The 13,724-nt window shown below is 45.7% G+C and overlaps 2 protein-coding genes across 55 annotated transcripts in view; one reads left to right on the top strand and one right to left on the bottom strand.

The window, feature by feature from the left end:
* RIMS1 (regulating synaptic membrane exocytosis 1) overlaps positions 1-10,927 on the bottom strand; it is a 228,382-nt gene extending 217,455 nt beyond the window's left edge. For 49 of the 50 annotated variants that reach the window (XM_083729767.1, XM_083729789.1, XM_083729768.1 and 46 more), the window contains exon 1: positions 10,216-10,927. In XM_083729767.1, the coding sequence (XP_083585893.1) occupies positions 10,216-10,388 (173 nt within the window). In that variant the 5' untranslated portion in view covers positions 10,389-10,927. The remainder of the gene's footprint in view (positions 1-10,215) is intronic. The other variant, XM_083729771.1, reaches the window with a different exon arrangement.
* Positions 10,928-10,975: 48 nt separating this feature from the next.
* ASRGL1 (asparaginase and isoaspartyl peptidase 1) overlaps positions 10,976-13,724 on the top strand; it is a 69,106-nt gene continuing 66,357 nt past the window's right edge. The window contains exon 1 of one of the 5 annotated variants that reach the window (XM_083730646.1): positions 10,976-11,116. In XM_083730646.1, coding sequence (XP_083586772.1) covers positions 10,992-11,116 — 125 coding nt within the window. In that variant the 5' untranslated portion in view covers positions 10,976-10,991. The remainder of the gene's footprint in view (positions 11,117-13,724) is intronic. The other 4 variants (XM_083730647.1, XM_083730645.1, XM_083730650.1 and 1 more) reach the window with 4 other exon arrangements.

The following is a 13,724-nucleotide window of genomic DNA, read 5'->3' as shown; positions in this document are numbered from 1 at the left end:
ATGCACAACTATTTTTCAATAGAATGCATATGTACTGTACTGTTTTTCAAACATATGTAGGTGGTTGTTATGATTGATAAAAAGCAAAGCCATTTAAAACCATTACTAGGTTCATAATAGTTTGTTGTTGGTATGCATTTTCTCAATTAATGGAGCCTAAAATTACAACAATAAGTGTGGGTGTATGGGTGGGTGGGTGTGTCCATGAAATTCTTTGGTGTGAAAAAGGGGGTCCTCGTCAGAGTTGGGAACCACTGTGGTAATATATATTGTAGCCAATGCCTTGTATAGAATTTATTTAGTTCCACTGTTTCATGGCACTTTAGGGAACTGCAGGCCTCTGAAGTTGTCATCAGAATTGAAATAGTTGACACAGAGGTCTTTGGCTTCCGGTCTACTGCGGGTAGCATCTTCAGCTCATTGCGCTCACTGACCGAAAGCGGGCTGTCTCAAAGGAGACAAAAATAAGTTTCATTCTCCTCACTGATCAGACCTATGTGGACCTCAAACTGCAGCTGCTTCCAAAGGGCCCATTCATCTGCAAAGTCCTTGTGTGCATAGCACAGGGCTCCTGGAGGTTCAAGTCACTGTGTCATACCTGTGTGTTGTTCATATTGTCCTACAGCTGTCTTTTAAAAAGACAAAAAAAAACCCACAACCCTACAGCCATCATGGTCCACTAAGATAGGTTGGGTTTTTGGGTGCTCGGATCCTGACTGCTATAAAGCTTTAAACTGCAGGGTGAGGCTGGTCCTGCAAACATTCAGCAGGAAACTTTCTGGCACCTCACTCAAAGACTGGAAATAGACCACGATGCAATGGCAGAGAACACACTTCAAGTCCAGAACATCTTATATGTTCAATGTCTAACATCTCCCTTGAAAAAGAATTCATAGCAGGGCTGGGAAAGACCACCACCTGGGATTGGGAAATCCAAACCCTGTCAAAGGAGAAAATATGAGGCTCCAGCTGGTAGAAGGAGCAATGAAACTTGATTCTCTTCCCTTGGTTTCCACTGCTGAAAAGGCAAGCTGCTTTTCAGCTTAAATAGTCTTTTTTAAAAATGCAATTTGCTTCTCTTTAAGCCATTTTCTCTTGTCCTTTTCATGATGCCTGCCTGCAAGTGCAAACACTGCTGGTGCTTATCCAATAGACACTGGGTATTTTGACTTTCAAAAAGCTGTTGACAAAGTCTCTCAGCAAAGACTCATGGGTGAGCTTAGCAGTTATGGAAGAAAAGGCGAGGTCCTGCCATCAATTAGTAACTGGTTGGGAAATCAGTGTGCAGTGACTGTGAAAAGGGTGAACTCCACGTTAGGAATCATCAAGGATTGAAAATAAATCATCAGAGATTGAAAATAAACTTGTCAATTTCATAATGCCATATAAATCTATGGTACGACTGCACTTGGAAAACTGTACAATTCTGATTGCCTCACCTCAAAAAGGATATTGCAGAGTTTGGCAAAGGTTTAGAAAAAGGCAACCCAAATGACAAAGGTTTGCGGCAACTCCCCTATGAGGAAAGGTTGCCAAATTTGAGGCTCTTTAGTTTAGAAAACAATGCATGTAAGAGGCAACATGATGGAGTGTCATGAACTGGCAGGACTATGGGGAGGGGGAGGAAGATGATCCCAGCGAGGGGTATAGCAGGGATTGGGACACACTGGGACAAGCTGGGGTTGGAGAAGGAAATACAGGGTGATGGAGAATGGCAAGGGGATAGAGGTCAGTGCACAGGAACCAGAGCAGCAGGACCCATCACCACAGTGACCCCTGTCCCCATGAACACAGCAGGCTCTGAGGCCTAGGGAGCAGCCGGAGGGATGCTTCAGGAGGCTGATGGAGGCAAGGGCTCACAGCCCAGCTCCCTAGCTGGCCCAGTGGAGCTCACTAGCTCTGGAAGGAGGTCTATGAGTCCTCAGCTACAGTAGGTTCAGAACAGGTGAGGGCCTAATGCCTCGTCAAGCCAAGATGCTGCAATCAGCATGCAAAGTGTAAAAGGGAAGCAGAGCTGAGGTGCTGGGCCTGCTCAGCCCCTCAGAGGCTCTGCTGAATGGGTGTAGCTCCTAAGCTGTGGTGCTCCTGCCCCACAGCACTGAAAATGTGCCTTTTTACATTGGCATTTGACACTTGAGTATATTTTTAGGACCCACCTTATTTTGTGATTTTAAGGGTTATTTGTTTTTTAAACTTTTTATTATTGTGTTTTAATAATGTAAAGGGCAGGCAATAATAAAAGAAACAAATAAAATCACAGCTATGACCTATGATCTTAAACAATAAGAGGGGGATATACACTGGCTGAAACTCTCCTACAGCATCCTCTCACTCGTGTCTTTATCTATCTATAAAGTTATTCAACATCTTTCTAGGTCCTGAATTACTGAATGTGATTATATGCATCATATACAGAACGCCACAACACACATTACACGTTGATCAATCCACGCAGAAATGATCCATTACAGTAAATTGCCACCACAGAGATTAATGTGTAATAAAATAATGCTATCTGTTATCCATAGGGAGATTGTGGTGATTCCATTTGTTACCCATCCTTCACCATAAGGTACCAGGGCAGGTTACAGCAATTTAAAAAACACAATATTAAAATGAGTTTATGCAGTGGCAGATTACATTTACTGAAGTAGACTGTAAGATTAGGCTTACTGGTGATATACTCCTCCAAGTATACATTAGGGATAATATGAAGGGGAAAGAAGATATGCTGGCTGAAATCATAGATTAGAAAAAGCTAACATCTGTGCTTTACCCTCTGCATTTGGCTTCTATATCATTTGTGTGCATGCATGTTTTTGATTTCCATTTATTTATTTAACATTTATAGCTCACTTAATATTTTAAAATCTCTAGCAGTATACAATATAAACAACTTTTCATATAGTTATCATCCTAATCTGTATTTACCTTGGCAAATAATTTCAAAAGATTCAGGGGTATCTTCAAAACATAACACATCAACCATTTTTGCCCTTATCCCTTGTATGCAGGATTGCTTCATCTACGGTCACTAAGAATTAACATCACAAGTTATAAAAGTGCCTTAGAGTCACCGTCCCCAAATATAATGGATGGGGTTTTCCAGAGCACTTAGCATTGACCTAACTTTGCTCCCAGTGCAGCCTTTGGTAAAAACGCCAACTGACTTCACTTGGAAGGAGCTGAAGGAAGCGCTGAACACTACTGAAAACAGCCGTGTTTACAGATTTTCCTGGTGTAGGCTTTGTACTTAACAGCAGAAAATAAATATACCCACTGCCTCTGAACATCTTTAAGCCATATTGTGAGGTCAGATATCTCAGTGGAGATCTGCTGCATCATTTGAGATCCCCTTGCTAAAACGACAACCAGCACCAAAGGAAAATGAAGCTTCTACTAGCCCATTTTTTGATGCTATGGCACAAGAAGACACCACAATACAAGGATGGGGCTGCTCGCTTTGCTACACCAGCAGTAGTTGTCATCTGGAATTCCTTCCTTCCTTTCTGCTTCTGAGTAGGAACCTGTGTTGAGACAATGGCCAGAGCACCAAGTTCTTTGTAGGTGCTGAGTTCTTACCTTTTTCTCTTTTGAAAGAGGTGAAAGAGGAAGTTGGAAGAGTGATGCTTCAACCCACTTTCCCTTTCGCCTCTTACATTATTTTCAAGGCTCAGGTTAATATCTGAATTCTACCCAGATCTCCTGGGGAACTGATGTGTGTGCAAGCACTCTCTCTTCCTTTCTATCTCTTGAGGGGAGCGGGTGGTGTCTGCCCACAGCACTCAAAAATCCAAATGTGTCCATTGGCTGAAAAAACACTGGAAATCCTTGAAGACACACACACACACACACACACACACACACACACACACACTTTTCTGTTTTCTCCCTGAGGTTTTGGTTTCTCTTGGAGGGAAGTGGGCCAACATGCAATATAGAATAACTAGATCAGCCTTCTCCTGGTGACCTCCAGGCATTTTGGACAACCACTCCCATCATCCCTGACCACTGGAAGTCAAAGACCTCTGGAGGTCCACAGGTCAATCTACAAAGCACATTAAGTATTTTTTTCATGTCATAAGCCACCTTGAGCATGGTTTGAATTGTGGAAAGGCAGCATACAAATAAAATTATGTATATATTATGTATGGGACACAGGTGGCGCTGTGGGTTAAAGCCTCAGCGCCTAGGACTTGCCGATCGAAAGGTCGGCGGTTCGAATCCCTGTGGCGGGGTGCGCTCCCGCTGCTCGGTCCCAGCGCCTGCCAACCTAGCAGTTCGAAAGCACCTCCGGGTGCAAGTAGATAAATAGGGACCGCTTACCAGCGGGAAGGTAAACGGCGTTTCCGTGTGCGGCTCTGGCTCGCCAGAGCAGCGATGTCACGCTGGCCACGTGACCCGGAAGTGTCTCCGGACAGCGCTGGCCCCTGGCCTCTTGAGTGAGATGGGCGCACAACCCCAGAGTCTGTCAAGACTGGCCCGTACGGGCAGGGGTACCTTTACCTTTACCTTTATACATTATGTATACATGCCTCCATCAGGAGCCAAGCGAGCGTTGTAGAACTTTCTTGCAGCTCAGATCAGATAGGCCCCCAAAAAACAATCAAGCAGTGTATAAAGTTTTATGAAATGAATAAATATTGAACTTCCAGTGCCTACTGGAGACTTTTTTAAAAAAATGTATCTCTACTGTATTTATTGAGTTCACTGCTTTCAGACAGTTGTAATTACGTGGTATATAAATTGTTAAATTAAATTAATAATAATTAATGCATATTGGTGCATATTAATTAATATGTAATAAGTTGCTACCCTGTTTGGATTTTTCTCTGCTAACAATAAGCCAGCAAAGCTCTCTACATTTTTCAGTTTATTTCATTTGTTTCTCCTACTGCATTTCTATCCTTATTTGCTGCACACAACCTGCTGCCGCCCTTTTGAGGTGCAATTTTAATTGGAGGGCCAACGCATTTTGAAGTTCGTTTTTCCCGGGTACAAAATACTATAATGTTTTCCCCCCAAAGGTGCTTTTATTGCTGTTGGCACTGATGCACTAGATGTGGTTGCCTAGGTGTCTCTGGTAACAACTTGATACAGTATTCTCTATGACTAGAAGCACAACCTGTCTGTGCAGAAGTTAAGACCTGCTGAATTCAATGGGGGCTTACTCCTAGATAAATGGAATTAGCATTGCAGCCTAAATTACTGGTGAGTGACACAACACTCCCATGCCTGTGCTATTTCAGTTTCGCTTAGTTTTGTTTAATTCTTTAGGAGCAGTATAGCCACCTGCACAGAAATAAATATCTAGACAATTGTTAAGGGAGACAAAAGCGTAGCCACTCCTTCTCTATTAAGGGCAGGCAGACAGGATATTGCATTACGCCACCGACACAGTTACTTGCAGGAGAATCACACCTTCGCTAAAATATATGATTTGGGTGAGTCTGTGGAAAGGCCACGTAGGATATATGGCCGGAGAGCATCACAAAGGCCAGGGAAACCACCTAAGTCAGCATGAGTAAGCCAGACCAACACTTCCAATTTAGCTAGCTATGAGGAGTAATGTGGCATCATGCAGGATTACATTAAACACATTTTTATTTTTGTAATCCAGAACAGCAGAAGCTTTGGGCATTCTAAGAGGTGCCAACAAGTGAATGCAAGAGTGCATTGTTACTGGCTTTTGACTCACTGGAAGACTGGCTCACAGCACCATCTAACATGTCTCCACTCAAAACTTAAGTTCCACTAAGTTCAATGGGACTTGCTCCCCAAAAACTGGGCATAGGGTTGCAGCCTCAATCAGTGGCTTTTCATCTTTAGCCTGGCGACCTGTTTTAGTTTTGTTATCACAAACTGGTGTGAAATCTTTCAAGTTTCCCAAAGCTCTTCATCAGGATAGATTGCATGCAAACCAGGAAGGGCAGGTACAGGGGAAGAGAAAGAGAAAGAGAAAAACTGGTTGGTGGTAGCACCATGAGTACATCTAGTAAGAGTCTTAAAGCACAATGCAGGAAGCAGCAGCATACATTCATCATCATATTATTATTATTAATTATTATTATTATTTATTGAATTTATATACCGCCCTATACCTGCAGGTCTCAGTGCTCTGCAAAAAAGCCCCACTTGAATGTCTGCTACCTCCTCCCACATTTTGCCTGCAGACTCTTACCAAATGTAGACTCATGGTACTACAGCCAGCCACGGTCTCTCCCCTCCTACTTTGCTTCCCATGGCCTGATGAAGAGTTCTGGATAACTCCAAAGCCTGCACCCCTCATTTGTGCTGCTTTATTTATATATTTATTTATTTATTTATTTATTCATTTGCATTTCATTCATGAACCACTTCCTACGAAACAACTTGAAGTGTTTTAACCATGAAAAACGTCAACAAGATACATAAAACAAATTTCATATATAAAAACCATTCAAACAGTTTCTTATGGGCCGAGACAGCTACGTTTATTGTTATACTTGCTTCTTGACAAAGCATTGACCTCAGCGACAAAAAGCAGCATTAGAAACTCAGATGTATAATCTAATCGCCAAATGGCACCTTAAACTGTTTCCCCCACCACCGCAATGAGATTTATCATGATCATCATCATTTCTATACTGCTTTATATTTTAAAGAACAAATCTCAAAGAGGTTTACAACACATAAAATTGTCAAATAAAACAATCCAAAATAAAACAAATTCAAGCTTCAAGGAAAATATTTCAGATCCTTCTCTAAGTGACATTTTGCTTTCCCCAGTCGCCAACCTGGTACCCAGAGACCTTCACGTGGTAGCAACTGGACCCACAGCAGTCGAAAAACGCACCTGGCTATTTTCCAACACTGCTAAGAATAGTCATTTCCCCAAGCCTCTTTCCCACAAAAAGAAGGGACTGCCCATGAAAGTTCAAGTAAAACATTATTTCCCTCAAAATTATTGTTCTCCAAGGGTCATTATTCCTTGAAGGACCACAAGGGAATGCTTCCTACAATATAACATAATGTAATGTAGTACTTCTTCAACAAGAACTTTGTGGCCCTCCAGATATTGTTGAACTATGGCTCCCATCATCTCCCTGGCTAGCTGAGGCTGGTGGGAGCTGGAATCCAACAGCATCCACAGGGTGCCAGGTTCCTCATCCCTACCATAACCTCACGTTTGGGGCAGGCCATGCCACACAAAAACCACCTTGTAGGTGGACTTTTATCGACCTGAAGCTAAAGGAACAGGGCTAGTAAGAAGCTGTCAGCCCTATTTGCATACTATTCTAAGTTCTCCCTCTTTCCTACTGCACAAAGCACATTATTCACTTTGCCATGTGCCAAGCTTCTCCTGAATTGCTCTTGATTCCAGAAGGGAAACGCCCAGCCGAAAGCCCACTTTCCCATACCTGACGCAGCAGCACCTTTATTATTACTCAGGTGGCTTTGAACAAAATGTGTGGGTGCACAAGCCTAACGGAAAGAAGTTCCTTTCGGTACCACAGTCCTTTTGAACACTTGATTGAGCAACGTAAACTCATCTAGCTTTAAAGTGCAATCCTCAAAGAGCTGTGTTCAAATGTTAACTTTCCAGAGGCGTCCACAAATTCCTTCAACGAAAGCTTGGAAGGCTCCCACTACAACCTCCTGGAATAGATTTTAAATACTGAGGGCCAAAATGGCAGAGCAGAGAGCAACCGTGGCCAAAATCTCTTTTCTTTTCTTTTCAAGCAAGCAAGCCACAAGTCAAGTCTGGAGCTTGGGAAAGCCCTTCTCCAGTGCCTGAAAAGCTCTTCCATGATGCCTCAGTGACGATGTATCTTTACTATAGCTGGCCAGAAAGCAGTGCAGCGGGAGAGAAGCAGGCAAGAGGGCAGTTCTATCTCTCTGCTCTAGGCAGGCTCACACCTGCTTTGGCCCAGGTGTGCCACCAAAACCCACCGGCTATGCTGCTTGCGGCAGGTGTGGCAGGTTGGCTGCCCCAGTGCTCCCAGCAGAAGCATGGTGCAGAATTTTATTTAAATGGCCTTGGGCCTCACACCCTCTGCCAGCCTCACCTATATTGCAAGGCTGTCATGAGGCTCACAAATAACACCTTTTTTGTCAATGGAGGCAGAATACAAACTAGCAGCATTCCTTTAGAAATCTATTCAATACAATGCCGCCTTAAGCATGCCACAAGGAAGCAAAGCCACTGTTTAGGGTTGGGCTGTTGATGTAGGGTGCTGTGTTAAAGGGTGCAGCAGAAAGTTTAAATAGTTATAAGTGAATAGTAGGCAGGGGTTAAGGGAATGGACCAAACGTCTGTAAGATTTCAGCTCTCCTGTTATCTTTCCATATCTTTATTTATAAAGACATACTTTCACTGTTACATTGACATGCACTCTGCTATTCCTATTCCTCTCCTCTCCCAAGATTATCAACCACACCCCAAGGGTTGCAAACAGCTGCCTTCTGTTCTCACGGCACCATAACCCTTAAACAGCAGCAAAGTCGAGCCATTTCGTTCCCAATTACTGGGCCTTAGTGTACATTTGTGCAATTGATGGTGGCAACTGCCACCACTACTGCAGAAATTCAAACCCCAGTGCAGATCAGAGGAGGAAGAGGCAACACCACAATGAGAGACTGACGCTGTGCCCCCCCCCCCCCCGGGCTCCATCACTCGCAGTAGACAGCATAGAAGTTGAGAGCCTGCAGGGATTCCATATTTCCCATCTATTATAGATGACACTGCTAGCAGGGGGGAGAGGAGAGGAACAAACACCAGAACTTGCACCTCAGAAGTCATTGTTTGGGATTCCACCCAAAGAGAAAAGCTTCCCCATATGCTTACACACCTTCCGTGAAAGCCACTAAACCTGATCTTCCAAATACAGTAAACACATGGAAGCAGAAAATCCACCGGGAGGAAAAGGAATGTTTTGAACACCAATAGAGGGGCTTAAATACGAGCTAGAAGGGTTGTGTTCTGCAATCTAGACTGCCCTTTCCATCCAAAAAGAAAGCAGGCCTCGAGCATAAAGAAAAAGCCTGATCCCCCTTTACAGGCCCAACTACACATCTATTTTTATACAGGAGATATCAATTTGGAGATCACATTAGACTCGAATACACTTATTTGCAGGAGGAATAGAAAATATAGTCATGTAAGGCATCAGATGGGGGTAAAAAACGAGGCTGAGGAAAGGAGAAGGGATGGACTGAAGAACACCCAAATATGGCATCTACCAACACTCTGATTTACACACAAGCACACACAGACACACACCCTTTTGCAGCTTGTGATCTAGGGCATGGAGCCTGTCAATTGTCCAGTTCCACCAACAGGTATATATATATATATGCACAACCGTTTTTGTGAGGTTGCGAGACATGCAATTCTTTGCATTTATCACGTTAAAATGCCTCTTGGTATCTCGAATACATACTTGGCCATCTCTTCCTCCCCGTTTCGGTACAACACACCCCAGTGAAAAATGTTGTTGCTGCCATTGTTTTAAAGGGAGGGAGGCAGGAGGGAAGAGAAAGACCCACCCCAAATGGAGAATTCCTGCAGGTGGTTGATGTTAACAACAAGGCACACACACACCACAAAGTCCCACGGCAGCTGGGCTGGGCTCCGTTTCAACCAGGTGGGGGCAGCACGGACTTTTGAAGACTCTGCCTAGGGAAACCCCACCCCATCGGACCCTCCCAAAATAAACAGAGTTGTTATTATTATTATTATTATTCGCAGAGGAATTCTTCCTAAAGGTGGAATGGGAATGCCTGTCGTCCAGCTTATCTTTCAGAAGCACATACATATGGCTTGGCCCCCCATTCATTCACAGACCTCGCCTTCTTTTGCCTTCCGGTTTACGCATCGCCTCCCCCCCCTCCACGCCAGTTATTTAGGAGAGGCCATGGAAGAAGGTGGAGGAAGAGTTTCCAAGGGAAGAGCATAGGAAGTTCTATGAGTGGAGGAAAGGTACCCTGAGTGTGACCCACAAGCAAGCATGAAAGCACCCCTCTCCCTCCCTCCGTCCCTCCTTCCCTCCCTCCTTGCGCCATTCATAAAAAGTCTGCCTCTGCTTCAGCGCCTCTCCTTCCTCGCCCTGTCGGGAGCACCAGCTCCCCCACCTTCCCTCCCTCCCTCCCTCCCGCGACGAAGGAGGGAGTGCATGAATGGAGTGCGCGAGGGAGGGAGTGGAGGACTGCCTGCCAGCCCGGCCTCTGGCTTACTTGAGCATGGCCTCTTCCTTCTCTTCCTCTTCCTTCTGCCGGTCCATCACAGCCATAATAATGTTCCTCTCCTCTTCCGTCAGGTGGCTCAGGTCGGGCAGCTCCTGCATGGGAGGCGGCACGGTGGGTGGGCGAGGGCCGCGGGGCCCCAGCGAAGCCGGAGAAGAAGCCATGTCCCCCCTCGCCTCGCCAGCACCTTGACACCTTTGGGCAGCGGCAGCCCGAGCACGCCTCGCCTCCTCCTCCTCCTCCGCCGCCGCCGCCTCTTCTTCCTCTTCTTCCTCCTCCTCCTCCTTTTACACGGGAGTCCTCTGATCATCAGCAGCAGCCAGCAGCTCTCGGGAAGCGGCGGCAGGAGAAGCAGCAGCAGAGGCAGCCACGGCAGGAGAGCGAGAGGAGGAGGAGGAGGAGACCCAGCCTTTCATGGTCGCTCGCATCCACCCCAGCCCGGGCTGGCTAGTCACGGAGGGGCTGCCTTTGTTTTGGTCCCTTCCTAGGAAGCGCTGGAGAAGGTGCTCCACAGCCCTGGGCAGCCCATCCTCTCCGGCGGCGAGGAGCAGGCAGGCAGGACCGTGCAGCAAAGCCAGCCAGCCAGCTCAGGATTACAGCTCCCAGGCTCTGTGCACTGTCAGGGCTGGAGGGGAAGGGCGGATGCTGCTGCTGCTGCTCTGCTAAAATGCTCCACTGCTGCTGCTGCTGCTAGCACGGGAGCGGAGTGGGAGGGAGGGGAGTTCGGTGTCAGTTAGGCGGAGTCCAAACTGCTCCACTCCTGGGGGATGCTGAGGGCTGTCTCTTACAGACAATACGGGCAGCGTTTCGTTCCAGGGCGTGCACCCCCTCCTGGGCACCTTTCTTGCAACCGAGGCGGTGGAGCACTGGACTTAGATCTAAAGGAGCAAAGGTGGTCTATTTTGTTGTTGTTGTTGTTGTTCGCTCTTGGAGGCTGCGATTCTCCAACTCGGATTTATTTACCTGCGAGCAAGCGGTCCCCTCCCCCTGCCTGCTGAAATCTAACAGCCCCTCTTCTTCTGATTAAAAACAGGACTAGGAGTAGGCAGCAAGGCTAAATCCTAAAGCATGCTTGATTCCACATAGCCCCCACCCCCACCCCCGTCGAAATGAGTGGCTTGAAGGATCATGCTTAGGATCAGGTTGCACACTTTCTTGGTAGCGAGCCCCACTGAATTCAGGTGTAGATGTAAAGTGTGTAGGGCTCAGGCTGCAATCCAAAGCATACTTAACATGGGATAGGCCCCACTGAAATCCAGAACAATTGCTTCCTGGGATCAAACCTTGGGTTTTGCGTTGTTTTCCCACCACCACCACCACCACCTCTGTAGCACACCGCCTTTATGTACAGTGTGCCTGTGAAGATTATGTGGGGCCAAAAAAAAATGAAGAGACGGTTTTAAATCAAATGTGCATGCTAGCCAAGGATACTGACAAAGAGCCTTGTAGCACCTTAAAGACGAATACAATTATTATGGCATAAACGTTCGGGGAACAGAGTGCATTTCATCAGATGTGATGAAATTATCTGCAGATGATTTGGAAAGAGCTTTAACACATCATAAATGTGTTAAACTCTGTGTTGTTTTTGCTGCAATCAACTAAGATGGATCCCCCTCTGGAAATGAGAGCCACTGTGTATAACTTGCATTCGCATTGCTGACCGGGAGAATACAAAAGCTGGTTGCAGCTAGAATATTAACCCAGTCTATTCAGAAGACATTCCTGTTGAATTCTATGGAGCTTACTCCCAGATAAGTGGGGTTAGGCTTAGAGCCTAAAGCATCCTTTCTGGAAGGAGGAAAACACCTTCTGTTCAAATCCTAGGTTAGCCTTTGACTTGTTTGCCTTGGACAATTATCAGCCTCATATGCTTATCTGTACATTTGCTGTCACTATTACAACCATGAGACCACAGAAAGTGGGTCTCCTTTGTTCTGGGGCCACACAACTCAGTCATGAAAAACATTACACATTACATTTTGTAAACATTCAACAAAATTACAGAACTCGAATTGCAGGGGGGATTCAAATCGGGAGAATATAAATTAGCTTTCTCCCCCAAGCAACTTTATAGATAACTTGCCCCATTTCATTCACTTTTAGAATGTACTCTTTGCCCAAGATATCTCCAGTTTCTTTGGAAAAAAACCATCCCCACCTGTAGCCCTGTATCAATATTAAATCCCTTTTTGTATTTTATACTTAAGTGATGCTTATACATTTCTTCCATGAAAAGCACTTTGATGTATGAAATCACATGACACGTGAATTTACTTCATTATACTGTATATTGCACTTGCACAGCATCTAGAAGGCATAGTCAACAAGGGCTTTCTGGTGCATAGACCATCAAACAGTGGCACCCACTCCAGGAAGCCTGGGCACCCACAAAATCTTTGCCCAGCCTCTGCCCCCTCTCACTGCCATCGCCTTACCTCTGGCACTCCAGTGGAGCGCTCAGGCTGCGGGGCTTCAATTGGGGCCCACAGTGGCTGCAGACGTGCTTCTGGGGTACATTTGCAGCCACAGCAGACCCCAACAGAGGCCCCATGGCAGGGGCGCAAGCCCCAGCCCAGTTGTCACCACTGCGCCAGAGCACACTCCCTGCACTGTGCCACCATGACATCACAATGTGACACCATGATGTTACAGCAAGGGGCACGTGCACTGGGCACCCATAGGCTGGAGCCAAAGTTGGAGCTGCTGCTATCAAACATGACCTGGGAGTGCTTTTCATGTGGTGCCTACCTGTTCACATCACTTCATTATTATATAAAAGCAGCTTTGGGAAGAGGGAAGCAACGGGTATAAGGTTTGCTTAGCCTTTTCACCACCAGCTACTTCCCCATTCCAAATGGTTTGGTAAGCCTTGAATCCCAAAGAGGTGAAGCTGTTCTGCTATGTGTGTGATTCAGAACAGAGATGTTGCAAGCAGAAGAAGGGCTAAGCAGCCCTACTTCCTACCGCTTGGTTACTCTGAATTCCCTCTCCCAACGCTTATTTTCTCGAAAACAAACACAAAATTTTCGCACAGTATTTAGAACTACAACAATGTACTCTGTGTGGCACTGATGCGACCCTTGAAGATGGCTTAGAAGCTTCAGTAGGCTCAAAATGCCCTAGCTCTAGACAGACTCTAGACAGAAATTTTCCGGGTATTGCATAGAACTCAAAAATTGTTTCAATGCTGTTGGCTACCAGTTTGTTTCCAGGCTCAATTTGAGGTGCCAGTGTTTACCATTAAGACCCTAAATTAGCCCTCTAGATATTTTGGACCACAGCTCCCATGAACTCCAGGCAGAATGGCTATGCTGAATGGCGCTGATGGGAATTGTAGTCCACCTCTAGAGGGCACCAAGTTGTTGAAGGCTGCCGTAAATGATCTGGGGCCAGGCTTCTTTTAAAAGCAACCTCACCCACTTTGTGTGTTCTGGTCAGCATCTGAGATCCTGCTATTTCAAACGGGTGGGCAAAAAAGACAGAGCCTTTTTAGGCAC

The sequence above is a fragment of the Podarcis gaigeae genome, assembly GCF_964106915.1.
Source record: "Podarcis gaigeae genome assembly, chromosome: 3".
Taxonomy (NCBI): domain Eukaryota; kingdom Metazoa; phylum Chordata; class Lepidosauria; order Squamata; family Lacertidae; genus Podarcis; species Podarcis gaigeae.
Note: the sequence above shows the minus strand (reverse complement) of the source record. Positions and strands in the feature narration are given on the sequence as shown.